Source organism: Vidua chalybeata, chromosome 3, assembly GCF_026979565.1.
Source record: "Vidua chalybeata isolate OUT-0048 chromosome 3, bVidCha1 merged haplotype, whole genome shotgun sequence".
Lineage (NCBI taxonomy): Eukaryota > Metazoa > Chordata > Aves > Passeriformes > Viduidae > Vidua > Vidua chalybeata.
In genome coordinates, this window is record NC_071532.1 from 113,753,922 (window position 1) to 113,781,192 (window position 27,271).

General features: G+C 48.2%; 3 protein-coding genes across 3 annotated transcripts in view; all 3 read left to right on the top strand.

Moving 5' to 3' along the window:
• Nucleotides 1–12,122, top strand: LOC128785256 (uncharacterized). Its single transcript, XM_053937557.1, has 11 exons — nucleotides 1–165; nucleotides 1,557–1,667; nucleotides 2,188–2,256; nucleotides 6,876–6,985; nucleotides 7,878–7,963; nucleotides 8,048–8,106; nucleotides 8,208–8,343; nucleotides 8,646–8,752; nucleotides 9,286–9,425; nucleotides 10,055–10,167; nucleotides 10,745–12,122. Exons 1-10 carry the CDS (start codon nucleotides 1–3, stop codon nucleotides 10,119–10,121), a joined length of 1,050 nt encoding a protein of 349 aa, XP_053793532.1. The 3' UTR covers nucleotides 10,122–10,167; nucleotides 10,745–12,122.
• On the top strand, nucleotides 10,657–24,246 carry LOC128785257 (uncharacterized). The gene is made up of 11 exons (XM_053937558.1): nucleotides 10,657–10,671; nucleotides 14,333–14,443; nucleotides 14,959–15,027; nucleotides 19,648–19,757; nucleotides 20,650–20,735; nucleotides 20,820–20,878; nucleotides 20,980–21,115; nucleotides 21,418–21,524; nucleotides 22,058–22,197; nucleotides 22,826–22,938; nucleotides 23,516–24,246. Exons 1-10 carry the CDS (start codon nucleotides 10,657–10,659, stop codon nucleotides 22,890–22,892), a joined length of 900 nt encoding a protein of 299 aa, XP_053793533.1. The 3' UTR covers nucleotides 22,893–22,938; nucleotides 23,516–24,246.
• LOC128785258 (uncharacterized) overlaps nucleotides 23,428–27,271 on the top strand; it is a 14,234-nt gene continuing 10,390 nt past the window's right edge. Inside the window, exons 1-2 of the mRNA XM_053937559.1 lie at nucleotides 23,428–23,442; nucleotides 27,100–27,210. Coding sequence (XP_053793534.1) covers nucleotides 23,428–23,442; nucleotides 27,100–27,210 — 126 coding nt within the window. The remainder of the gene's footprint in view (nucleotides 23,443–27,099; nucleotides 27,211–27,271) is intronic.

Below are 27,271 nucleotides of genomic sequence, written 5' to 3' on the forward strand. Positions count from 1 at the left end.
ATGGAGCCGAGCGGAGCGGAGCCGAGTCGAGCGGAGCCGAGCGGAGGTGAATGGAGCCGAGCCGAGGCGAATGGAGGCGAACGGAGCGAGCGGCTCCGAGTTGAGCCGAGCCGAGCTGCGCCGAAGAGGCGAATCCAGCCGAGTCTAGCGGAGAACAGCCCGAGTGTAGGCGAGGAGCCGAGCGGGGCCGAACCGAGCCGAGCTCCGCCGAGCGCAGCATCCCGAGCAGGGCGGGCCGCCGGGGCGGGCTCGGGTGGAGTCGGGGCTCTCTGAGGCTCCCCGTCCTGTCCCGCTCTCTACCCCTCCTTCTTCCTCCCCGTATTCCTCTTCTTTCTCTCTTTCCCCCATTTCCCGCTCTCCCCAAAGCCGACCCCTTTCTCTCCCTTTTCGGCCTCCCCTCTCGTCCCCCCCTCCATCCTTCCTTCCTCCTCCCCGTATTCCTGTTCTTTGTCCGCAGACCCTCTCCCCTCCTCTCCCTCGCAAACCCGACACCCCGCGCCCCCCCCCCCCCCCCACTCCTTCCTGCTCTGTCCCTATCCCGCTCCTCCGTTCTATTCCTCTTCTCTCCCTCCTCTGTGCACCATCCCTCTTCCCCGCTCCCGGCCTTTCCCTTGCCCTCCCGCTTTCCTCCACAGCCCGACCTCCCTCCCTCCCTACCCTTTCTCATGCCCTGCTAGCCCTCTTCTCTTCCCGTCGCCCCGTTCCTTCTTTCCCCGCAGCCGCGGGGCCGGGGGCGCCGGAGAATAAAGCCCAGAGGGCCGGAGCCCGGCGCCCCTGGGCCCTTGCGGGAGTCCCCGCACGGGGCCGGAGGCTCTCGGCGGATCCCCCCGTGCCGGTCAAACCCCGCCCGGCCCCGCCGGACCTGCGGCTTTGCCGGCATCGCGCTGAGAGCGGCCCCCGCTCTGTGCCGTGCCGTCCGTGCCGCGTCCCCGCCGTCTCTGCCGCTCCCTCTCTCTGCCCCTCGCCCGTGACAGCGAGGCTGGGCAGGAGCTTCGACCCTTCTGGGGGCTGCCCCCTTTTCTTGTTGCGGCAGAGTCCCTTTCGGGGGGGATGTACATGTGGAAAGGGATGGAAGCAAGTGCTGGGCTGCTGTCCAGGGCAGTTAAGACTCGTTCTGTGCCTTCTTTGGGGGCCAGGAAAAAGGGGTGAAGACTCGGGGCTCTGGTGTCATTTGGGGCACCCTAAGGTCCCTAGGAGAGGGAGGCACGCTGCGGCGGAGGAGCAGGTGGGTGGCGAATGAGGGGGGTCATGCCGGGTGCCGTCCCCCCGAGGGAGCCAAAGCTGCCCCAAAATGCACAGGGAGGGGGGTGTGTAGAATACTACATCCTGTCAAATGTTTCGTTTTTATAGGTATTGGTAAAAATAGGAATTTGTCTCTAAATTCATTTGGAAAGAAAGCCAGAGCAGCCCCAGGTGTGAACTGTGAGGATAAGGAGGGGCCGGCTCCTGCCGGCAGCTGTTTTAGGGGCTTTGCCTCAGCTGATTTTACAGGGAGCTGCTGGAGAAGAGGAGTTTATGGGTGGCTCCTGGGGCTGTCCTTGGAAGGACGGTGACAGCTTCGGACAGGGTCTGGGGGATCACCTGGATACGCACTTGGATACCTGGAGCATTGCTCAGAGGAGGTGCCGAGGGACAAACCTTTGTGCCAGGTAGCGGCAGCCAAACAGGTGAGCCCATGTGCATTTGTAGCGGGGACATTTCTCCTTTCCCTTTTAAATTTCATCTTGCCAATCCCTCCCCGGTGCTCCCAGAAAAAAAAAAAAAAAAAAAAAAAAAAAAAAAAAAAAAGAAAAGAAAAGAAAAAAAAGTATTTTGAGTAGGAAAGAAATTCAAATTGAGGGTAGCGACTTGTCTTCCATTATTGACCGTGTCTGAACTGGTGGGGGATCCCCTTTCACGTGTGGTTTTGAGGGTATTGATTGAAGGAAAAGCTGCCTTTTCCAGGATGTTAGGGGTATCCCAGGGGTGTCAGGGAATCGACAATACACAGCCCATTGTTCTATTTGTAGTTCACCTCTACTTCTTATATAATTTTTCTGCTGACAAATCTTATGCTTAGCTCGAATCGCAGTTCTGCTGTTTCTGAGGCCTGCCTTTTGCAGCTTTCCCAAAACCCTCTGGTTTGAAAGATTCCCACAACTTGAGGGATTTCATTTGAGGACAAGCCCTTCTTTTCTGCTCTTACAGGGGCTGAAACTGAAGGGGAGAACACATTTATTTGCCCTTGTTGAAGTGAGGCGAGCACCTGAGTGTGGCGTCAGTTCCGGGGGTTGAATTGAAGGAGGCTGCAGCTCTCGCAGCGTTTGAAGGGTTGGAATGGGGCTGTGCCGCTGCATTGGAGGGCGCTTCTTGTGCCCCTGGCCCGGCAGCCAAGGCTGTGGCGCGGGAGCTGCTGGCGTTGCCCGGGGAGCTGCCGAGGTGGAAGGGGACTTGGGCGCGGCCGGGCTGGCGCGGGACTGCCGGAGCCGCGCCGGAGCGAGGCGTGCGGAGCCGAGGGGAGCTTTGCCGGGCCGGCGGGCGGGAGAGGCGGCGCGGGCGCTGCGCCGGTGCCGGCCGGTGCCGGCCGCTCCGTCCGCTCCGGGCGCGGGGCTCGGGCGCCGCCGGGGCCCCCTGGGCCCGGTGCCGGCCCCGCCGGGCAGGGGGAGCGGGCGGGGGGCTCCCGGCGCGGCGCCGCCTCTGCCTGCCGCAGGAGCCGCTTTCCTGCCGGGAGCCGCGCTCCGCCCGGTGCCGGCAGCGCGGCTTTTCATTTTCCGAAGGTCCTTGGTGTAGCGCTTTGGAGGTGGTTCTTAGGAATTGATTGTATCGTTTTCTTTTGTTCGTGCTTGGTGTATGCTAAGGGACATGGTGTACTTCTTGAATGTTATGGTTCTTGGTTCAGGTGCTGATGGCAAGGATTTATTTGGATTGAGTTTTGTTGTTGGATTTCATTTTTGTGGAATTTGGTGGATTTTTTTTTGTTTTGATTTTTTTGGTTGGATTTTTAAATAATATTTTTATATTATAAAAAGATAATTTAAAATTCTATATTTTAAGGTTTACAATGTTTTTTATGGGTCGTGGCATGAAGTAGCGGTTAGGTTTTTAATTGGATTGTGGTGGCTTTTATTAGCGTGAGTATGTAGTGTTCGTTTTGGTGGGTTTGAGGCAGTGTCCTGTAGTTCATTAGTGAGGTTTTTGTAATATTGGTCATTGCATTATTGTTGATTGTATTATAGAGGTTTTATTCATTTGGTATGTTTGATTGTCGTGTATGTTTTGTTGTTGCAGAGAATCTGGGAGATATTGTTTCTGGTTCCATTTATCTTTTGGCTTGGTGTTTATTTCCAGGTGGTATTTTAGTTTTGATGATGGTTTGAGGCATTATGGGTTTATTGAGTTAGGAATCATTTTTTTGTTGTTGTTAATTGAAGTTTTTTTTTTTTTTTTTTTTTTTTTTTTTTTTTTTTTTTTTTTGTAGTTTGATGTATTTGGTTGCTGGTTTTTATTCGTTTTATTTTTGGGAACATGGTTGTTTATATGGTGGATTTTTTTCGGTAGTTATTTTATTTGGGTGGTGATTTTTTTGTTTCTTAGTGGTTTAGATTTTTTTATATCGGTAATTGGTTTGGTGGTTTTTTAAGTTTATTTTATAGCGTATTGGGTTCTCTTTATGAGTTAGTGTTGAGGTAGAGTTTTTTTTTTGTTTGTTTTTTTTTTTTTTAGTAACGTTCAGGGTCTGTTGTAGGGTTTGGAGTTTAGTAAGTTAGTTGGATTTTTTTTTTCTTTTTAGTGGGTTTTGTGATTTGCTGTGTGGGATTGTATAGGGGTTTTTTTTTCATTTTTGTTTAATTTTTGTGATGTGATAAGAATTGTTAGTGAAAAGATTGTAGTGTGGGTTTTTTTTGCTGGTAGTTGGTTGGCTGGTGGAGCCATTCTACTATTTTTGGACGGTATGGGTGGGAATTTGTTGCTGTTTGTATTGGCATTTTAGTTTTAGGTATTGGATCTTAAATGCAAAATTATAACTATAACTATAATGTAAGAAAACAAATCTAGAAATATAAAAATGGGAATATAAAACTTCCATTTTAAATATAAATAGAATACATATAAATAGAACATGTAACATAAATAATATTATCTATCACCGTAAGATGTTCTAATGTTTGATATAGAGTATTTTATACTCTATAGAGTATTTTAGAGTATGTTTATATAAGTACATATGAATATAGATTATACATATAAATCAAATCCATAGAAAATATCAATCTAGAAATGTATAATTAATATATGTAGATAGATATAAAATACAAAATCATAGAAATTGATACAATACATAATGGATATGATACTGTATATGTCTCATTATACCACATGACATGTCATATATTTTATATATCTAAATATAGTACATCAATATACTGTAATATAATATGTAAGAAACTATAAATGTAAATATCAAAAGCATAAATAGAAAAATATTCAAATATAGTTTAAAATAAAGGGGTTTTTAAAATTTTCTATTTGGTAGTAGGCAGGGCTTTTATTATAAAAATTAAAAATAGAAATAAATTAGAAAGGGCTTCTTTGGTTTTTATTTGGTTAGAGGCAGGGTATTTATTTTAAAAAATATGAATATACATTTTATTTTGATATAATTCTAAAAATAGAAATAGATAATCAATGTATAAAGATAGATAAAAAATATAAAGTGTAAATAAAAATAAGTAATAGGAAGATATAGAATATAAATAACACCATCCATCAATCTACATTTACAATGCAAATTTCAATAGAAATGCGAAAAACATAGATAAATTTAAACACAGTTTAGAAGAAAGGGTTTTTTTTTTAGGTTTTGACTTGGGTAGAGGCAGGGATTTTATTATAAACAATATAAACCTTTTAGAAATATCAATCTAAATATAGAAATATGTAATCAATATATTAAGACATGCATAAAAATATAAAATAAAATAAACTTTAAGTAATATGAATGAATGTAAGAAATTATAAAATTATCATTATACATCAGTATATATTTTAAATCAAAATGTGAATATAAATATAAAAAATATAAAAATAATATAGATTGAAATATAGCTTAAAAGAAAAGATTTTTTATTTTGGTTCTTATTGGGTTAGAGGCAGGGTTTTTTTTTTTTTTTTTTTTGGTCGGTGTTTTTCGGTTTCGTGCGGGATGTTTAGGGGCATTTATTGCAGAGGATGTTTTGAAGGGGGTCGGCGCCTGTTCTTCTTTGCGCGCCTTCCCCGCCTGCAGCCCCAGGGCGGGCGGCAGTGCCGCCGCCTTGTGGCCAGAGTGCAGTACTGCAGCCCTCGCCCGAGGTCCTCCCGCGGCCGCCACCTTGGGAGTGGGTTGTCGCGGACTCGCTTGACCTTCCCAATATGGCGGCAAAAAAGGCGGGAAAAAGGAGGACCTCGGTCTGTCTACTGCACTGCCTGCACGGCACCCTGACGCCGGCGCCGCCCCGCGGGATTTTTTTCGCTTTTTCCCGTGTCGTGGCCACGGACTGTGAGTTCAGCGGCTGCGCGGGCGGTCAGGTTTTGAGCGGGCGCCGACAGGCATCGGCAAAAACGCCTCTCCCTTCCGAGGGCCTCACGCGGCCGCCATCTTGAAAGTGTCGCGGCGGCCGGGACACTCTTGACCTTCTCAATATGGCGGATAGAAAAAAAAAAAAAAAAAAAAAAAAAAAAGCGCGGGAAAATCGTGGTCCGCGTGCTGCACTGCCCGCGCGCCACGCAGGGGCCGCCCCGCCGGGATTTCCCGCGGCCTTGCCAGTACTGCGGACACGGGCTGTTGCCGCACTTGCGCCGCGGGCGGGTGGGTTTCAGGCAGCATTTTTCTTTTAAATAAGAGATGGTTAATATTAATATCATAGAGCTAGAATTTGCTTACAGGCAGGGCTTTTATTTTAAATAACAGAACTATTTTTGCAATAGAAATATAGAAATGTATATTAATATATCTGGATATATAAAAAGATAAAATATAAATAAATAGAAGTCATAGGAAGAAGATATTTAATATAGAATCGAAATAACATCATGCATCAATATACATGATAAATGGGAATGTGAAAAGTATAAATATGAAAGATAGTTCTAGAGAGTTTAAAAGAAAAGGATTTTGGAGGGGTTTTATTGGGTTAGAGGCAGTGTGTTTTAGTTTGTGTGCGGGTGGTTTTGGGCCATTTATTTTTCAGGATTTTTCCAAGGGGAATGCCCCTGTTCTTTTCTGCCTCCCTTCCCTCCGGGCGAGCGGCAGCCCCCGGCTGTGGCCGGCGGCGGTGCTGCCGCCTTGTGGACAGAGAGCGGTACTGCAGCCCCCCCCAGCCAGCGCCCTGCCCCTCGCCGCTGGGTGCCGGCTGAGGGGGGAAGGACGGCTGCCGAGCGTGGGAAGGGCGAGGCGCGGGAGGGAGCGAGCGGCAAGCGGGGCGGTGTCTGTAAATAGAGGGGAGGGCTGAAGGAGATTCGGGAGAGCAAAGGGACCCGATGACCGAGAAGAACGGCAGCGGCGAGGGCGGCCCGGCGGGGCCGCTTTCGGCGGGCGGCGGAGGCGCGGTCGCAGCGCTCACGGGCCGGGGGCGGCGGGCGGGGGGCGAGCGGCGTCGGAACAGGGCTGCACTCCCCTTTCCCGATCCCCGCGCGCGTCCCTCCCTAGACGCTGGAAGCGACCGCGTGCCGGAAAATGCCGCCGGGGCGGCGCGCAGGCGGCGGAGCGGGGCCCCGGCTTTCCCCGCCCCTCCTGCCGCCATCTTTGGAAGGTCAAGCGAGCCGTCCCCGTCCCGCCGCGTTCCCGCCGCCTCCCCGTGCTTCCCCGCCGTCTCCACTCTGACACGATCCGCCCCCGTCCCGGACCCCCTCCGCTGCAGGGAAATGCAGGAGAACGCGAAAGCATCGGGGCAGAGCAGCCGCTGGAGGTGCCCGAGCCGTCTCCCCCTTGCCCGCAGGGCCGGAGTTGCCCACCGCCGGCAGCTGACAGGTACGCTGACAGCACGGGCGGCTCCGGCACGCTTTGCCTCGCTGTGTTCCGGTGCCGTGCTGCTGCGGGAGGACGGGGCCAGCGCTCCAAAGGCCAGAGCAGAGCGCTGGCGAATGGGAGGCGAGGAAGGCTTGGGCTAAGGATGGATTGCAATCGGGCTGCCTGTAAGTGCGCAGAGAGACCTTTGTCATCCACGCTGCCAAAAGGAGCACCTGGTACACCCTATAGGCGTGCCTTGTGTTTCACGTGTTTTCATTTCCTGTTTGTGTCATCCCAAAAAGCAGGGACGGAGCAAATGGGACTGGTTCCCACTGTTGCTGTGTGAAGGCTTTTTACAGGCTGCTGTATTGATGTCATCTTTTTTTCACCCCAAGTTTGGCTTTTCCCATGCTTTTCCCGTAGCTGCTGCATTGGGTGTCCCCAGGAGGGCTGGGTTCCTCAGCAGGGGTCTTAGGAGTTGCTATGGATTCTGATTTTTCTGAAGCTGTATGGAAGTGTGCTAGCGAATCAGCTCTTTTCTCTCCTGAAAAGCTTTCCATCTATGTCCACCCGTGCGTCTCTGTGTTTTAATCACGTAGCCGGACGCGCTGAGGTTCTTACTTTCTAAGCCAAAAGCTGAGGCAGATGACCGTTTGCTTTGTGTGTGTGAGGAGTGGCATTTGTGCTGGAGAGCTGCGGTTGGGAACAAAAGATGGACTAAAGGTGCTCTGGGGACGGGCACGGGAGGAAACGCACAGAAAGGCAAGGCAGTGATGATTGCGGAGGAGAAATGAGAGGTGGTTGCTTCCGATCCGTGGGGACTTTCCTTGGGAGTGATCGATCAGAGAGCGTATGGAAGTAGAGAGCATCTTCTGGCTGCTTCTGTTCCGTAAACTTCTCCCTGGCTTCACAGGTCCGTGCTGGAGAGTGGGAGAAGGGTCCCTGCTGGCTGCCGTGTCCTGGGTGGGCACAGAGCTCTGACCTTGGCCAGATGGGCTGGTGAGTATTGAATCAATCCCTGCCTCCTCGTGAGCAAGTTGTTTGAAGGAGTTTGAGGCAGGGACGGCTTTTAGCCGGCTGCAGTTCGGTTTCTTTCTCACAGGTTTCCGGGTGTTTTGATCCTGACGTCGCCAAAGCCTCAGGTTTGCTGAATTGGGGCTCTTACCTGTGTGACCCGTGAAATGTCCCGGAAGCTGATCGATGTCTTCCTGCTCCCGCTGTGTTCATTTGGGCTGTGCTTCAGGCTTCTCTCCCTGGGCCCTTGCCGTTGCCGTATCTCTTGGATGCCGTGCAGAACGGAATCAGGCAGCCAAGCCTCAGGTTCGCCTTCTCCCTCACCCTCTGCGCTGCTCGTGTGGCACAGCAGATCCTGAAGCCAGGTACTGGGACGTGCTGCGTGTGTCACTGCTGGGGTGAAAAACAGAGCCCTGGGGAGTGTCGATCCCCTCACCTGCTCTGTGCTCGTGCGCTCTTGCCTGAGCTTTTCCTCCTGGGCGAGAGAAGGGGAGGGTGGGCAGCAATGGGAATGCGCCTCAGAGCAAAGGCCTTCTGCAGTTGCCGGGCTGTTCTCCCAGCTCGGAGCGCTGCACGCTCACTGACTGCAGCTTCCAGGAATTGTCGTCCGTGCTTGTGGATTGGGAGCGCTGTCCTCCTCCACCATGCCAACCTTTTCTCTTTACAGAGGAGCACGTGTACATAAGGGTAAAGAGATTCCTTCTGTCACACCGGTATTTGGACCTGAGGAAGGTACCAGGTTTTCTCCAGCTTTTCTACAGTTTTGATTTTGAGGTAAGAGTCCCATTTTAGGTACCCAGTAATTCTTCAGAAATGTATTAGAAACAGCCGCAAAAATACAATGAAACCTCATTCTCCCACGGGTAGTTAATTAGAAGCGTCTTTCTTATGTTTCATGTAGGAATTCAAAATGTTATTTCTGTGAGGTTTTTGTTGTCTTCTTAATAGTAGCGCACAAGGAGTTGTGCTGTGTATGCTCTGTGAGCACAAGAAAAGAATGTTCTGCCCCGGCTAGCTACAATTCCTCTTTGAGTTTAGGTTAGTAACTTTGAGTTCAACTGAAGTATTTTAGAAACAGCAACTTCTAAAATTCCATTTCCACTGCATGTTTGGGCTGCAGACTGACTGTTCCCAATGGATGTTAGCGATTAAATTTGATAGGAATGGAACATTGAGAAGTCCAGAAGAAGCTGTGGTAATTCCTGAGCTGGCACTCGGAGGGAACCGGGGTTTTGTGCTCTTAGGAGCATGTATCCTTTGGAAATGTCTGAATGTCTGACGGTGGTATTTTTCTTTATGGCTTCCAGTACAAAACAGCACGAGTGGGTCCTCAGATTTCTTGGGGAAGGGCTGTGACAAACATTGCTGTGAGCTCTATGTCTACCAGAGGATTTTCCGGGTCATTCTTTCCTTTCTCAGCAGTCCTTTGTGTGACCAGGGCTCCCAGGTAAGAATTGAAAAAGAACAGTTCCCAAATACCCCAAACCACAAAAGCTTGTATGGCCTCAAGATCTCAAGTACAAAACAGAAAGGAGCAGCTGATTCTGCCTTGGTCCTCTTGAAAATCTGTTCCTTGTTGGTTTTGTGGATGTGTGGAGGGGGAAATAATTTAGGTTGTGTCTAAACCGGTCCCATCCTTATCCCCTGAAACTGGGACCGGTTCCTGCCGTCGTGGAGCCTCACGTGGGTGCCGTGGTTTTGCTCCTGCAGTCGGGGCCTTTTCTTTTTGGGGTCTCTATTCCCCAGCCAGCACGTTTGTCACCTGCACAGTGCTTCGGCAGGAGGGAAACTCGCCTGCCGGGAGCTCTCAGGTTTGGGAGCATCCACCCTGAGGATTTCAGGTATCAAAACCTCGGACAAAAAGAGAAAACTGTCTTGCTACCTGAATACTTCTTGTAAGAGCAGCACCTGTGGTGTGAAGCGTTGAAGGGAGAATGTCTTTCCTTCTCTGGAGTTGCTGAGAACAGGCGGTGTTCATTTTAGCTGGAAGTTGATCGGGTACCAGCCAAATTGCTCATTTTATTTTAGATAATCAGATCTTGGCTGTAAAAGAACAAGTTGCATTTTCTGTTTCAGAGTCCTATTCTGGAGATACGACAGAGTGCTGCCCGCGTCACCTCTAGAGCTGCCCATGAGCCGATAGAGGATCACAGCCTCCTCTCGTGGGTCCTGCACGGCTTAGAGAAAAGGTAACCAGCCAAGTACGGGAGACGTGGGGACAATTTCCTGTCCACGGCTGAAGAATGACGTGGCTGAGGATGAAAGCAAGGGGGACAGACCTGGAGACGGGGGCACCGAGGGCTGCACTGGCAGAACTTGCTGAACGCTGAGGTGTCCCTGGTGTTTTTGAGAAGAGAATCAAGAGGCTTTCAGGTGGTGGTGGGAGGGACGATGGTGGGGGGGCTGTGTGATTTGGGAATCACTTCCTTGACAAAGCAAAAGGACACCTTGTGCTGGTGTCTTTAGCTTTGAAATTTCAAGCAGCCTCAGTTCCCATCCTGTCACAGGACCTGCTGCACAGGAAGTGGCACAGTAAGGGATTTGAGCTGTCTAGAACGTTACTTCTCCTCCCCTTGCCTCTCCCTGACAAAAAAAATCTCTTCTGCAAGCACAAGAGTGCCCTGACAGGTTCAGGCAAGTGCACCAAAAGTGCCCTAGAATATGGTCCCCCGTAGGAGATGGACCAGCTGCTGGTGAGGATCTGCCTTTCAAATGTGGTTTTCTTTTCTTTTTTTTCTTTTTGTTCTGTTTCATTTTGTTTTTCAGGTTTCTGGAGAACCAGGTGATAAATAAAATGATTTCCTTACTCCATCCTTTGTGGCTAATAAGTTTAGGAGACAAGAGAGAAAACAGGAATCGATCCCAGATGCTGCTGTTGAGATGGGTATATGATCTACCTGTATATAGATATATGCGTATCTCTGTATATCTGTGTAGTGATAATAATGGGAGTTTTTATGATACGTTGCTTTACTGTTTTATATTTTTCATAAAGCGTGATTTTAAGTTATTAGGTATAACATTTTATTCTGCTTATTGGCTAAAGTAACATTTTCTTGTATTTGATTGGTATCAAGTCATGTTAATCATTAATTGGTAAGAGTTTATAATGAATTATTAAGGTGTGAATATTGTTCATTGAGGTACGTCTTTTTTTTACTGTAGGTATTTTCATGTGTTCGTATGGGTTTTTATGTTAATGATTTTGGGTTTTTGTGTTATGAATATATTAGTATTTTATTAGGGGTTTTTTTGGTTAGTTTACTTGTTTGGTGTGTAGATCACTCCTGTTAAGTATGTTTATCTATATATGTTTTAAAATGTAAATTATAAATCTACTTGTTAAGGATTTTTGTAGAGTTCTATGTAAAAATTTAAATCGGTAGGGGAGATAAAAAGCAGTAATTATTAATAAGATGAGTATTTTAGTTTTTAATAATGATTTAAGTTATTCAGCGATGTTTTAATTTTTGAAAATATTATTTAGTTATTTTTTATGTGCGATTGATTAATTTTTTAAAAAAAAATTAGTAATGTTTTTGTAAATTGATTTCTTGTGATTTCATCAATTTATATATTTTTTAAAACGTTTTCTATTTATGATTGTGTGTGAATAATAAAAAATGAACAGTTGTTTTATTTTGTAAGGTAGTATGTTTAAAGATGTTCATATTTGGCAGTAATTTATTTAACGTTATACATGTGTTATTGTTTGATTTGGTTGGTTAATAAGTAAGTTCATTTGATGTGCTTCAAGTGTGAGTTGTAGTTATTTTAGGTGTTAAAAGAGATGTAGAACTAATAGAATTAGGTTGTTAAAAGGTTGTACGATTTTGATCCTGGGAAGTAAATTTGTGTTGGAGTGATTGGGTATTTTTGGGTGGGTGTTTTTTTCTTTTGGTTGGTTTTTTTTTGTTTGTTTGTTTTTATGTATTATTGTTATGTTTGGTCTTAGTGGGTTAATTGTTTTAAATTGTAGGTTTGCTGTTTTGAGGTAACTTCTTTGTGGTTTGGTGTGGTTTGGGGGTTGTTTTGTAACTAAATATTGTACAAGTATTTGTTTGTAATGATTTGAGTAATTTTACTTTTGGTGGTTTACCTGTCATTTGGGGTATGAGTGTATAAATGTTATTTGAAGAGTTTATGTTACGTGTAAGTTTTTTGATTTGCAATTTAGTGTTTGGAAAGGATAAGGTTAGTTGTGAGGAGGTATACAAACGAGCTACGTAGAAAAGAGATTTTTCGGGTTGGTGACTGATAAACAGAGCGTATTTGGACGTGGGGTTTTAGTTAGTGTTACTTGTTTGTTCTGTTTTGGTTGTGGAACTATTTCTTTCGGGGTTGGGTTTTTTTGTTTTTTTTTTTTTTTTTTTGGTGTGTTTTAAATAAGGCTTGACACAGTGAGTAGGACTCTTGTGTGATGATTTTTTTTTTTTTTTTTTTTTTAAATTGTGGAAACATAAGTATAACGTGTTCTGTAGGTTATGAAATTGACGGGACTACATTATTGGCTACTTACTAAATCTTGTAGTTGTGAGTAGGTTTTTGTAACTCTGATTTTGAAATCCAAGAAGAAAACTGAGGAGACGAAGGAGGTAGAGAAGTTATCTCCTTCTAGGACAGAAAGGGTTTAGCGCAGAAACTGCTGGGTCTAATGTGGCGCGGGGGTTTCCGTGCGCCGGCCGGGCCGGGCGCGGGGCTCGGCGGCAGGAGAGCGGCGAGCTGTGCGCGTGCGCGGGAGGCGCGCTGCCGCGGGGAGCCGAGCGGAGCCGAGCGGAGGTGAATGGAGCCGAGCGGAGCCGAACGGAGCCGAGCGGAGCCGAGTCGAGCGGAGCCGAGCGGAGGTGAATGGAGCCGAGCCGAGGCGAATGGAGGCGAACGGAGCGAGCGGCTCCGAGTTGAGCCGAGCCGAGCTGCGCCGAAGAGGCGAATCCAGCCGAGTCTAGCGGAGAACAGCCCGAGTGTAGGCGAGGAGCCGAGCGGGGCCGAACCGAGCCGAGCTCCGCCGAGCGCAGCATCCCGAGCAGGGCGGGCCGCCGGGGCGGGCTCGGGTGGAGTCGGGGCTCTCTGAGGCTCCCCGTCCTGTCCCGCTCTCTACCCCTCCTTCTTCCTCCCCGTATTCCTCTTCTTTCTCTCTTTCCCCCATTTCCCGCTCTCCCCAAAGCCGACCCCTTTCTCTCCCTTTTCGGCCTCCCCTCTCGTCCCCCCCTCCATCCTTCCTTCCTCCTCCCCGTATTCCTGTTCTTTGTCCGCAGACCCTCTCCCCTCCTCTCCCTCGCAAACCCGACACCCCGCGCCCCCCCCCCCCCCCCACTCCTTCCTGCTCTGTCCCTATCCCGCTCCTCCGTTCTATTCCTCTTCTCTCCCTCCTCTGTGCACCATCCCTCTTCCCCGCTCCCGGCCTTTCCCTTGCCCTCCCGCTTTCCTCCACAGCCCGACCTCCCTCCCTCCCTACCCTTTCTCATGCCCTGCTAGCCCTCTTCTCTTCCCGTCGCCCCGTTCCTTCTTTCCCCGCAGCCGCGGGGCCGGGGGCGCCGGAGAATAAAGCCCAGAGGGCCGGAGCCCGGCGCCCCTGGGCCCTTGCGGGAGTCCCCGCACGGGGCCGGAGGCTCTCGGCGGATCCCCCCGTGCCGGTCAAACCCCGCCCGGCCCCGCCGGACCTGCGGCTTTGCCGGCATCGCGCTGAGAGCGGCCCCCGCTCTGTGCCGTGCCGTCCGTGCCGCGTCCCCGCCGTCTCTGCCGCTCCCTCTCTCTGCCCCTCGCCCGTGACAGCGAGGCTGGGCAGGAGCTTCGACCCTTCTGGGGGCTGCCCCCTTTTCTTGTTGCGGCAGAGTCCCTTTCGGGGGGGATGTACATGTGGAAAGGGATGGAAGCAAGTGCTGGGCTGCTGTCCAGGGCAGTTAAGACTCGTTCTGTGCCTTCTTTGGGGGCCAGGAAAAAGGGGTGAAGACTCGGGGCTCTGGTGTCATTTGGGGCACCCTAAGGTCCCTAGGAGAGGGAGGCACGCTGCGGCGGAGGAGCAGGTGGGTGGCGAATGAGGGGGGTCATGCCGGGTGCCGTCCCCCCGAGGGAGCCAAAGCTGCCCCAAAATGCACAGGGAGGGGGGTGTGTAGAATACTACATCCTGTCAAATGTTTCGTTTTTATAGGTATTGGTAAAAATAGGAATTTGTCTCTAAATTCATTTGGAAAGAAAGCCAGAGCAGCCCCAGGTGTGAACTGTGAGGATAAGGAGGGGCCGGCTCCTGCCGGCAGCTGTTTTAGGGGCTTTGCCTCAGCTGATTTTACAGGGAGCTGCTGGAGAAGAGGAGTTTATGGGTGGCTCCTGGGGCTGTCCTTGGAAGGACGGTGACAGCTTCGGACAGGGTCTGGGGGATCACCTGGATACGCACTTGGATACCTGGAGCATTGCTCAGAGGAGGTGCCGAGGGACAAACCTTTGTGCCAGGTAGCGGCAGCCAAACAGGTGAGCCCATGTGCATTTGTAGCGGGGACATTTCTCCTTTCCCTTTTAAATTTCATCTTGCCAATCCCTCCCCGGTGCTCCCAGAAAAAAAAAAAAAAAAAAAAAAAAAAAAAAAAAAAAAGAAAAGAAAAAAAAGTATTTTGAGTAGGAAAGAAATTCAAATTGAGGGTAGCGACTTGTCTTCCATTATTGACCGTGTCTGAACTGGTGGGGGATCCCCTTTCACGTGTGGTTTTGAGGGTATTGATTGAAGGAAAAGCTGCCTTTTCCAGGATGTTAGGGGTATCCCAGGGGTGTCAGGGAATCGACAATACACAGCCCATTGTTCTATTTGTAGTTCACCTCTACTTCTTATATAATTTTTCTGCTGACAAATCTTATGCTTAGCTCGAATCGCAGTTCTGCTGTTTCTGAGGCCTGCCTTTTGCAGCTTTCCCAAAACCCTCTGGTTTGAAAGATTCCCACAACTTGAGGGATTTCATTTGAGGACAAGCCCTTCTTTTCTGCTCTTACAGGGGCTGAAACTGAAGGGGAGAACACATTTATTTGCCCTTGTTGAAGTGAGGCGAGCACCTGAGTGTGGCGTCAGTTCCGGGGGTTGAATTGAAGGAGGCTGCAGCTCTCGCAGCGTTTGAAGGGTTGGAATGGGGCTGTGCCGCTGCATTGGAGGGCGCTTCTTGTGCCCCTGGCCCGGCAGCCAAGGCTGTGGCGCGGGAGCTGCTGGCGTTGCCCGGGGAGCTGCCGAGGTGGAAGGGGACTTGGGCGCGGCCGGGCTGGCGCGGGACTGCCGGAGCCGCGCCGGAGCGAGGCGTGCGGAGCCGAGGGGAGCTTTGCCGGGCCGGCGGGCGGGAGAGGCGGCGCGGGCGCTGCGCCGGTGCCGGCCGGTGCCGGCCGCTCCGTCCGCTCCGGGCGCGGGGCTCGGGCGCCGCCGGGGCCCCCTGGGCCCGGTGCCGGCCCCGCCGGGCAGGGGGAGCGGGCGGGGGGCTCCCGGCGCGGCGCCGCCTCTGCCTGCCGCAGGAGCCGCTTTCCTGCCGGGAGCCGCGCTCCGCCCGGTGCCGGCAGCGCGGCTTTTCATTTTCCGAAGGTCCTTGGTGTAGCGCTTTGGAGGTGGTTCTTAGGAATTGATTGTATCGTTTTCTTTTGTTCGTGCTTGGTGTATGCTAAGGGACATGGTGTACTTCTTGAATGTTATGGTTCTTGGTTCAGGTGCTGATGGCAAGGATTTATTTGGATTGAGTTTTGTTGTTGGATTTCATTTTTGTGGAATTTGGTGGATTTTTTTTTGTTTTGATTTTTTTGGTTGGATTTTTAAATAATATTTTTATATTATAAAAAGATAATTTAAAATTCTATATTTTAAGGTTTACAATGTTTTTTATGGGTCGTGGCATGAAGTAGCGGTTAGGTTTTTAATTGGATTGTGGTGGCTTTTATTAGCGTGAGTATGTAGTGTTCGTTTTGGTGGGTTTGAGGCAGTGTCCTGTAGTTCATTAGTGAGGTTTTTGTAATATTGGTCATTGCATTATTGTTGATTGTATTATAGAGGTTTTATTCATTTGGTATGTTTGATTGTCGTGTATGTTTTGTTGTTGCAGAGAATCTGGGAGATATTGTTTCTGGTTCCATTTATCTTTTGGCTTGGTGTTTATTTCCAGGTGGTATTTTAGTTTTGATGATGGTTTGAGGCATTATGGGTTTATTGAGTTAGGAATCATTTTTTTGTTGTTGTTAATTGAAGTTTTTTTTTTTTTTTTTTTTTTTTTTTTTTTTTTTTTTTTTTTGTAGTTTGATGTATTTGGTTGCTGGTTTTTATTCGTTTTATTTTTGGGAACATGGTTGTTTATATGGTGGATTTTTTTCGGTAGTTATTTTATTTGGGTGGTGATTTTTTTGTTTCTTAGTGGTTTAGATTTTTTTATATCGGTAATTGGTTTGGTGGTTTTTTAAGTTTATTTTATAGCGTATTGGGTTCTCTTTATGAGTTAGTGTTGAGGTAGAGTTTTTTTTTGTTTGTTTGTTTGTTTGTTTTTTTTAGTAACGTTCAGGGTCTGTTGTAGGGTTTGGAGTTTAGTAAGTTAGTTGGATTTTTTTTTTCTTTTTAGTGGGTTTTGTGATTTGCTGTGTGGGATTGTATAGGGGTTTTTTTTCATTTTTGTTTAATTTTTGTGATGTGATAAGAATTGTTAGTGAAAAGATTGTAGTGTGGGTTTTTTTTGCTGGTAGTTGGTTGGCTGGTGGAGCCATTCTACTATTTTTGGACGGTATGGGTGGGAATTTGTTGCTGTTTGTATTGGCATTTTAGTTTTAGGTATTGGATCTTAAATGCAAAATTATAACTATAACTATAATGTAAGAAAACAAATCTAGAAATATAAAAATGGGAATATAAAACTTCCATTTTAAATATAAATAGAATACATATAAATAGAACATGTAACATAAATAATATTATCTATCACCGTAAGATGTTCTAATGTTTGATATAGAGTATTTTATACTCTATAGAGTATTTTAGAGTATGTTTATATAAGTACATATGAATATAGATTATACATATAAATCAAATCCATAGAAAATATCAATCTAGAAATGTATAATTAATATATGTAGATAGATATAAAATACAAAATCATAGAAATTGATACAATACATAATGGATATGATACTGTATATGTCTCATTATACCACATGACATGTCATATATTTTATATATCTAAATATAGTACATCAATATACTGTAATATAATATGTAAGAAACTATAAATGTAAATATCAAAAGCATAAATAGAAAAATATTCAAATATAGTTTAAAATAAAGGGGTTTTTAAAATTTTCTATTTGGTAGTAGGCAGGGCTTTTATTATAAAAATTAAAAATAGAAATAAATTAGAAAGGGCTTCTTTGGTTTTTATTTGGTTAGAGGCAGGGTATTTATTTTAAAAAATATGAATATACATTTTATTTTGATATAATTCTAAAAATAGAAATAGATAATCAATGTATAAAGATAGATAAAAAATATAAAGTGTAAATAAAAATAAGTAATAGGAAGATATAGAATATAAATAACACCATCCATCAATCTACATTTACAATGCAAATTTCAATAGAAATGCGAAAAACATAGATAAATTTAAACACAGTTTAGAAGAAAGGGTTTTTTTTTTAGGTTTTGACTTGGGTAGAGGCAGGGATTTTATTATAAACAATATAAACCTTTTAGAAATATCAATCTAAATATAGAAATATGTAATCAATATATTAAGACATGCATAAAAATATAAAATAAAATAAACTTTAAGTAATATGAATGAATGTAAGAAATTATAAAATTATCATTATACATCAGTATATATTTTAAATCAAAATGTGAATATAAATATAAAAAATATAAAAATAATATAGATTGAAATATAGCTTAAAAGAAAAGATTTTTTATTTTGGTTCTTATTGGGTTAGAGGCAGGGTTTTTTTTTTTTTTTTTTGGTCGGTGTTTTTCGGTTTCGTGCGGGATGTTTAGGGGCATTTATTGCAGAGGATGTTTTGAAGGGGGTCGGCGCCTGTTCTTCTTTGCGCGCCTTCCCCGCCTGCAGCCCCAGGGCGGGCGGCAGTGCCGCCGCCTTGTGGCCAGAGTGCAGTACTGCAGCCCTCGCCCGAGGTCCTCCCGCGGCCGCCACCTTGGGAGTGGGTTGTCGCGGACTCGCTTGACCTTCCCAATATGGCGGCAAAAAAGGCGGGAAAAAGGAGGACCTCGGTCTGTCTACTGCACTGCCTGCACGGCACCCTGACGCCGGCGCCGCCCCGCGGGATTTTTTTCGCTTTTTCCCGTGTCGTGGCCACGGACTGTGAGTTCAGCGGCTGCGCGGGCGGTCAGGTTTTGAGCGGGCGCCGACAGGCATCGGCAAAAAACGCCTCTCCCTTCCGAGGGCCTCACGCGGCCGCCATCTTGAAAGTGTCGCGGCGGCCGGGACACTCTTGACCTTCTCAATATGGCGGATAGAAAAAAAAAAAAAAAAAAAAAAAAAAGCGCGGGAAAATCGTGGTCCGCGTGCTGCACTGCCCGCGCGCCACGCAGGGGCCGCCCCGCCGGGATTTCCCGCGGCCTTGCCAGTACTGCGGACACGGGCTGTTGCCGCACTTGCGCCGCGGGCGGGTGGGTTTCAGGCAGCATTTTTCTTTTAAATAAGAGATGGTTAATATTAATATCATAGAGCTAGAATTTGCTTACAGGCAGGGCTTTTATTTTAAATAACAGAACTATTTTTGCAATAGAAATATAGAAATGTATATTAATATATCTGGATATATAAAAAGATAAAATATAAATAAATAGAAGTCATAGGAAGAAGATATTTAATATAGAATCGAAATAACATCATGCATCAATATACATGATAAATGGGAATGTGAAAAGTATAAATATGAAAGATAGTTCTAGAGAGTTTAAAAGAAAAGGATTTTGGAGGGGTTTTATTGGGTTAGAGGCAGTGTGTTTTAGTTTGTGTGCGGGTGGTTTTGGGCCATTTATTTTTCAGGATTTTTCCAAGGGGAATGCCCCTGTTCTTTTCTGCCTCCCTTCCCTCCGGGCGAGCGGCAGCCCCCGGCTGTGGCCGGCGGCGGTGCTGCCGCCTTGTGGACAGAGAGCGGTACTGCAGCCCCCCCCAGCCAGCGCCCTGCCCCTCGCCGCTGGGTGCCGGCTGAGGGGGGAAGGACGGCTGCCGAGCGTGGGAAGGGCGAGGCGCGGGAGGGAGCGAGCGGCAAGCGGGGCGGTGTCTGTAAATAGAGGGGAGGGGTGAAGGAGATTCGGGAGAGCAAAGGGACCCGATGACCGAGAAGAACGGCAGCGGCGAGGGCGGCCCGGCGGGGCCGCTTTCGGCGGGCGGCGGAGGCGCGGTCGCAGCGCTCACGGGCCGGGGGCGGCGGGCGGGGGGCGAGCGGCGTCGGAACAGGGCTGCACTCCCCTTTCCCGATCCCCGCGCGCGTCCCTCCCTAGACGCTGGAAGCGACCGCGTGCCGGAAAATGCCGCCGGGGCGGCGCGCAGGCGGCGGAGCGGGGCCCCGGCTTTCCCCGCCCCTCCTGCCGCCATCTTTGGAAGGTCAAGCGAGCCGTCCCCGTCCCGCCGCGTTCCCGCCGCCTCCCCGTGCTTCCCCGCCGTCTCCACTCTGACACGATCCGCCCCCGTCCCGGACCCCCTCCGCTGCAGGGAAATGCAGGAGAACGCGAAAGCATCGGGGCAGAGCAGCCGCTGGAGGTGCCCGAGCCGTCTCCCCCTTGCCCGCAGGGCCGGAGTTGCCCACCGCCGGCAGCTGACAGGTACGCTGACAGCACGGGCGGCTCCGGCACGCTTTGCCTCGCTGTGTTCCGGTGCCGTGCTGCTGCGGGAGGACGGGGCCAGCGCTCCAAAGGCCAGAGCAGAGCGCTGGCGAATGGGAGGCGAGGAAGGCTTGGGCTAAGGATGGATTGCAATCGGGCTGCCTGTAAGTGCGCAGAGAGACCTTTGTCATCCACGCTGCCAAAAGGAGCACCTGGTACACCCTATAGGCGTGCCTTGTGTTTCACGTGTTTTCATTTCCTGTTTGTGTCATCCCAAAAAGCAGGGACGGAGCAAATGGGACTGGTTCCCACTGTTGCTGTGTGAAGGCTTTTTACAGGCTGCTGTATTGATGTCATCTTTTTTTCACCCCAAGTTTGGCTTTTCCCATGCTTTTCCCGTAGCTGCTGCATTGGGTGTCCCCAGGAGGGCTGGGTTCCTCAGCAGGGGTCTTAGGAGTTGCTATGGATTCTGATTTTTCTGAAGCTGTATGGAAGTGTGCTAGCGAATCAGCTCTTTTCTCTCCTGAAAAGCTTTCCATCTATGTCCACCCGTGCGTCTCTGTGTTTTAATCACGTAGCCGGACGCGCTGAGGTTCTTACTTTCTAAGCCAAAAGCTGAGGCAGATGACCGTTTGCTTTGTGTGTGTGAGGAGTGGCATTTGTGCTGGAGAGCTGCGGTTGGGAACAAAAGATGGACTAAAGGTGCTCTGGGGACGGGCACGGGAGGAAACGCACAGAAAGGCAAGGCAGTGATGATTGCGGAGGAGAAATGAGAGGTGGTTGCTTCCGATCCGTGGGGACTTTCCTTGGGAGTGATCGATCAGAGAGCGTATGGAAGTAGAGAGCATCTTCTGGCTGCTTCTGTTCTGTAAACTTCTCCCTGGCTTCACAGGTCCGTGCTGGAGAGTGGGAGAAGGGTCCCTGCTGGCTGCCGTGTCCTGGGTGGGCACAGAGCTCTGACCTTGGCCAGATGGGCTGGTGAGTATTGAATCAATCCCTGCCTCCTCGTGAGCAAGTTGTTTGAAGGAGTTTGAGGCAGGGACGGCTTTTAGCCGGCTGCAGTTCGGTTTCTTTCTCACAGGTTTCCGGGTGTTTTGATCCTGACGTCGCCAAAGCCTCAGGTTTGCTGAATTGGGGCTCTTACCTGTGTGACCCGTGAAATGTCCCGGAAGCTGATCGATGTCTTCCTGCTCCCGCTGTGTTCATTTGGGCTGTGCTTCAGGCTTCTCTCCCTGGGCCCTTGCCGTTGCCGTATCTCTTGGATGCCGTGCAGAACGGAATCAGGCAGCCAAGCCTCAGGTTCGCCTTCTCCCTCACCCTCTGCGCTGCTCGTGTGGCACAGCAGATCCTGAAGCCAGGTACTGGGACGTGCTGCGTGTGTCACTGCTGGGGTGAAAAACAGAGCCCTGGGGAGTGTCGATCCCCTCACCTGCTCTGTGCTCGTGCGCTCTTGCCTGAGCTTTTCCTCCTGGGCGAGAGAAGGGGAGGGTGGGCAGCAATGGGAATGCGCCTCAGAGCAAAGGCCTTCTGCAGTTGCCGGGCTGTTCTCCCAGCTCGGAGCGCTGCACGCTCACTGACTGCAGCTTCCAGGAATTGTCGTCCGTGCTTGTGGATTGGGAGCGCTGTCCTCCTCCACCATGCCAACCTTTTCTCTTTACAGAGGAGCACGTGTACATAAGGGTAAAGAGATTCCTTCTGTCACACCGGTATTTGGACCTGAGGAAGGTACCAGGTTTTCTCCAGCTTTTCTACAGTTTTGATTTTGAGGTAAGAGTCCCATTTTAGGTACCCAGTAATTCTTCAGAAATGTATTAGAAACAGCCGCAAAAATACAATGAAACCTCATTCTCCCACGGGTAGTTAATTAGAAGCGTCTTTCTTATGTTTCATGTAGGAATTCAAAATGTTATTTCTGTGAGGTTTTTGTTGTCTTCTTAATAGTAGCGCACAAGGAGTTGTGCTGTGTATGCTCTGTGAGCACAAGAAAAGAATGTTCTGCCCCGGCTAGCTACAATTCCTCTTTGAGTTTAGGTGAGTAACTTTGAGTTCAACTGAAGTATTTTAGAAACAGCAACTTCTAAAATTCCATTTCCACTGCATGTTTGGGCTGCAGACTGACTGTTCCCAATGGATGTTAGCGATTAAATTTGATAGGAATGGAACATTGAGAAGTCCAGAAGAAGCTGTGGTAATTCCTGAGCTGGCACTCGGAGGGAACCGGGGTTTTGTGCTCTTAGGAGCATGTATCCTTTGGAAATGTCTGAATGTCTGACGGTGGTATTTTTCTTTATGGCTTCCAGTACAAAACAGCACGAGTGGGTCCTCAGATTTCTTGGGGAAGGGCTGTGACAAACATTGCTGTGAGCTCTATGTCTACCAGAGGATTTTCCGGGTCATTCTTTCCTTTCTCAGCAGTCCTTTGTGTGACCAGGGCTCCCAGGTAAGAATTGAAAAAGAACAGTTCCCAAATACCCCAAACCACAAAAGCTTGTATGGCCTCAAGATCTCAAGTACAAAACAGAAAGGAGCAGCTGATTCTGCCTTGGTCCTCTTGAAAATCTGTTCCTTGTTGGTTTTGTGGATGTGTGGAGGGGGAAATAATTTAGGTTGTGTCTAAACCGGTCCCATCCTTATCCCCTGAAACTGGGACCGGTTCCTGCCGTCGTGGAGCCTCACGTGGGTGCCGTGGTTTTGCTCCTGCAGTCGGGGCCTTTTCTTTTTGGGGTCTCTATTCCCCAGCCAGCACGTTTGTCACCTGCACAGTGCTTCGGCAGGAGGGAAACTCGCCTGCCGGGAGCTCTCAGGTTTGGGAGCATCCACCCTGAGGATTTCAGGTATCAAAACCTCGGACAAAAGAGAAAACTGTCTTGCTACCTGAATACTTCTTGTAAGAGCAGCACCTGTGGTGTGAAGCGTTGAAGGGAGAATGTCTTTCCTTCTCTGGAGTTGCTGAGAACAGGCGGTGTTCATTTTAGCTGGAAGTTGATCGGGTACCAGCCAAATTGCTCATTTTATTTTAGATAATCAGATCTTGGCTGTAAAAGAACAAGTTGCATTTTCTGTTTCAGAGTCCTATTCTGGAGATACGACAGAGTGCTGCCCGCGTCACCTCTAGAGCTGCCCATGAGCCGATAGAGGATCACAGCCTCCTCTCGTGGGTCCTGCACGGCTTAGAGAAAAGGTAACCAGCCAAGTACGGGAGACGTGGGGACAATTTCCTGTCCACGGCTGAAGAATGACGTGGCTGAGGATGAAAGCAAGGGGGACAGACCTGGAGACGGGGGCACCGAGGGCTGCACTGGCAGAACTTGCTGAACGCTGAGGTGTCCCTGGTGTTTTTGAGAAGAGAATCAAGAGGCTTTCAGGTGGTGGTGGGAGGGACGATGGTGGGGGGGCTGTGTGATTTGGGAATCACTTCCTTGACAAAGCAAAAGGACACCTTGTGCTGGTGTCTTTAGCTTTGAAATTTCAAGCAGCCTCAGTTCCCATCCTGTCACAGGACCTGCTGCACAGGAAGTGGCACAGTAAGGGATTTGAGCTGTCTAGAACGTTACTTCTCCTCCCCTTGCCTCTCCCTGACAAAAAAAATCTCTTCTGCAAGCACAAGAGTGCCCTGACAGGTTCAGGCAAGTGCACCAAAAGTGCCCTAGAATATGGTCCCCCGTAGGAGATGGACCAGCTGCTGGTGAGGATCTGCCTTTCAAATGTGGTTTTCTTTTCTTTTTTTTCTTTTTGTTCTGTTTCATTTTGTTTTTCAGGTTTCTGGAGAACCAGGTGATAAATAAAATGATTTCCTTACTCCATCCTTTGTGGCTAATAAGTTTAGGAGACAAGAGAGAAAACAGGAATCGATCCCAGATGCTGCTGTTGAGATGGGTATATGATCTACCTGTATATAGATATATGCGTATCTCTGTATATCTGTGTAGTGATAATAATGGGAGTTTTTATGATACGTTGCTTTACTGTTTTATATTTTTCATAAAGCGTGATTTTAAGTTATTAGGTATAACATTTTATTCTGCTTATTGGCTAAAGTAACATTTTCTTGTATTTGATTGGTATCAAGTCATGTTAATCATTAATTGGTAAGAGTTTATAATGAATTATTAAGGTGTGAATATTGTTCATTGAGGTACGTCTTTTTTTTACTGTAGGTATTTTCATGTGTTCGTATGGGTTTTTATGTTAATGATTTTGGGTTTTTGTGTTATGAATATATTAGTATTTTATTAGGGGTTTTTTTGGTTAGTTTACTTGTTTGGTGTGTAGATCACTCCTGTTAAGTATGTTTATCTATATATGTTTTAAAATGTAAATTATAAATCTACTTGTTAAGGATTTTTGTAGAGTTCTATGTAAAAATTTAAATCGGTAGGGGAGATAAAAAGCAGTAATTATTAATAAGATGAGTATTTTAGTTTTTAATAATGATTTAAGTTATTCAGCGATGTTTTAATTTTTGAAAATATTATTTAGTTATTTTTTATGTGCGATTGATTAATTTTTTAAAAAAAAATTAGTAATGTTTTTGTAAATTGATTTCTTGTGATTTCATCAATTTATATATTTTTTAAAACGTTTTCTATTTATGATTGTGTGTGAATAATAAAAAATGAACAGTTGTTTTATTTTGTAAGGTAGTATGTTTAAAGATGTTCATATTTGGCAGTAATTTATTTAACGTTATACATGTGTTATTGTTTGATTTGGTTAGTTAATAAGTAAGTTCATTTGATGTGCTTCAAGTGTGAGTTGTAGTTATTTTAGGTATTAAAAGAGATGTAGAACTAATAGAATTAGGTTGTTAAAAGGTTGTACGATTTTGATCCTGGGAAGTAAATTTGTGTTGGAGTGATTGGGTATTTTTGGGTGGGTGTTCTTTTCTTTTGGTTGTTTTTTTTTTTTGTTTGTTTTTATGTATTATTGTTATGTTTGGTCTTAGTGGGTTAATTGTTTTAAATTGTAGGTTTGCTGTTTTGAGGTAACTTCTTTGTGGTTTGGTGTGGTTTGGGGGTTGTTTTGTAACTAAATATTGTACAAGTATTTGTTTGTAATGATTTGAGTAATTTTACTTTTGGTGGTTTACCTGTCATTTGGGGTATGAGTGTATAAATGTTATTTGAAGAGTTTATGTTACGTGTAAGTTTTTTGATTTGCAATTTAGTGTTTGGAAAGGATAAGGTTAGTTGTGAGGAGGTATACAAACGAGCTACGTAGAAAAGAGATTTTTCGGGTTGGTGACTGATAAACAGAGCGTATTTGGACGTGGGGTTTTAGTTAGTGTTACTTGTTTGTTCTGTTTTGGTTGTGGAACTATTTCTTTCGGGGTTGGGTTTTTTTGTTTTTTTTTTTTTTTTTTGGTGTGTTTTAAATAAGGCTTGACACAGTGAGTAGGACTCTTGTGTGATTTTTTTTTTTTTTTTTTTTTTAATTGTGGAAACATAAGTATAACGTGTTCTGTAGGTTATGAAATTGACGGGACTACATTATTGGCTACTTACTAAATCTTGTAGTTGTGAGTAGGTTTTTGTAACTCTGATTTTGAAATCCAAGAAGAAAACTGAGGAGACGAAGGAGGTAGAGAAGTTATCTCCTTCTAGGACAGAAAGGGTTTAGCGCAGAAACTGCTGGGTCTAATGTGGCGCGGGGGTTTCCGTGCGCCGGCCGGGCCGGGCGCGGGGCTCGGCGGCAGGAGAGCGGCGAGCTGTGCGCGTGCGCGGGAGGCGCGCTGCCGCGGGGAGCCGAGCGGAGCCGAGCGGAGGTGAATGGAGCCGAGCGGAGCCGAACGGAGCCGAGCGGAGCGGAGCCGAGTCGAGCGGAGCCGAGCGGAGGTGAATGGAGCCGAGCCGAGGCGAATGGAGGCGAACGGAGCGAGCGGCTCCGAGTTGAGCCGAGCCGAGCTGCGCCGAAGAGGCGAATCCAGCCGAGTCTAGCGGAGAACAGCCCGAGTGTAGGCGAGGAGCCGAGCGGGGCCGAACCGAGCCGAGCTCCGCCGAGCGCAGCATCCCGAGCAGGGCGGGCCGCCGGGGCGGGCTCGGGTGGAGTCGGGGCTCTCTGAGGCTCCCCGTCCTGTCCCGCTCTCTACCCCTCCTTCTTCCTCCCCGTATTCCTCTTCTTTCTCTCTTTCCCCCATTTCCCGCTCTCCCCAAAGCCGACCCCTTTCTCTCCCTTTTCGGCCTCCCCTCTCGTCCCCCCCTCCATCCTTCCTTCCTCCTCCCCGTATTCCTGTTCTTTGTCCGCAGACCCTCTCCCCTCCTCTCCCTCGCAAACCCGACACCCCGCGCCCCCCCCCCCCCCCACTCCTTCCTGCTCTGTCCCTATCCCGCTCCTCCGTTCTATTCCTCTTCTCTCCCTCCTCTGTGCACCATCCCTCTTCCCCGCTCCCGGCCTTTCCCTTGCCCTCCCGCTTTCCTCCACAGCCCGACCTCCCTCCCTCCCTACCCTTTCTCATGCCCTGCTAGCCCTCTTCTCTTCCCGTCGCCCCGTTCCTTCTTTCCCCGCAGCCGCGGGGCCGGGGGCGCCGGAGAATAAAGCCCAGAGGGCCGGAGCCCGGCGCCCCTGGGCCCTTGCGGGAGTCCCCGCACGGGGCCGGAGGCTCTCGGCGGATCCCCCGTGCCGGTCAAACCCCGCCCGGCCCCGCCGGACCTGCGGCTTTGCCGGCATCGCGCTGAGAGCGGCCCCCGCTCTGTGCCGTGCCGTCCGTGCCGCGTCCCCGCCGTCTCTGCCGCTCCCTCTCTCTGCCCCTCGCCCGTGACAGCGAGGCTGGGCAGGAGCTTCGACCCTTCTGGGGGCTGCCCCCTTTTCTTGTTGCGGCAGAGTCCCTTTCGGGGGGGATGTACATGTGGAAAGGGATGGAAGCAAGTGCTGGGCTGCTGTCCAGGGCAGTTAAGACTCGTTCTGTGCCTTCTTTGGGGGCCAGGAAAAAGGGGTGAAGACTCGGGGCTCTGGTGTCATTTGGGGCACCCTAAGGTCCCTAGGAGAGGGAGGCACGCTGCGGCGGAGGAGCAGGTGGGTGGCGAATGAGGGGGGTCATGCCGGGTGCCGTCCCCCCGAGGGAGCCAAAGCTGCCCCAAAATGCACAGGGAGGGGGGTGTGTAGAATACTACATCCTGTCAAATGTTTCGTTTTTATAGGTATTGGTAAAAATAGGAATTTGTCTCTAAATTCATTTGGAAAGAAAGCCAGAGCAGCCCCAGGTGTGAACTGTGAGGATAAGGAGGGGCCGGCTCCTGCCGGCAGCTGTTTTAGGGGCTTTGCCTCAGCTGATTTTACAGGGAGCTGCTGGAGAAGAGGAGTTTATGGGTGGCTCCTGGGGCTGTCCTTGGAAGGACGGTGACAGCTTCGGACAGGGTCTGGGGGATCACCTGGATACGCACTTGGATACCTGGAGCATTGCTCAGAGGAGGTGCCGAGGGACAAACCTTTGTGCCAGGTAGCGGCAGCCAAACAGGTGAGCCCATGTGCATTTGTAGCGGGGACATTTCTCCTTTCCCTTTTAAATTTCATCTTGC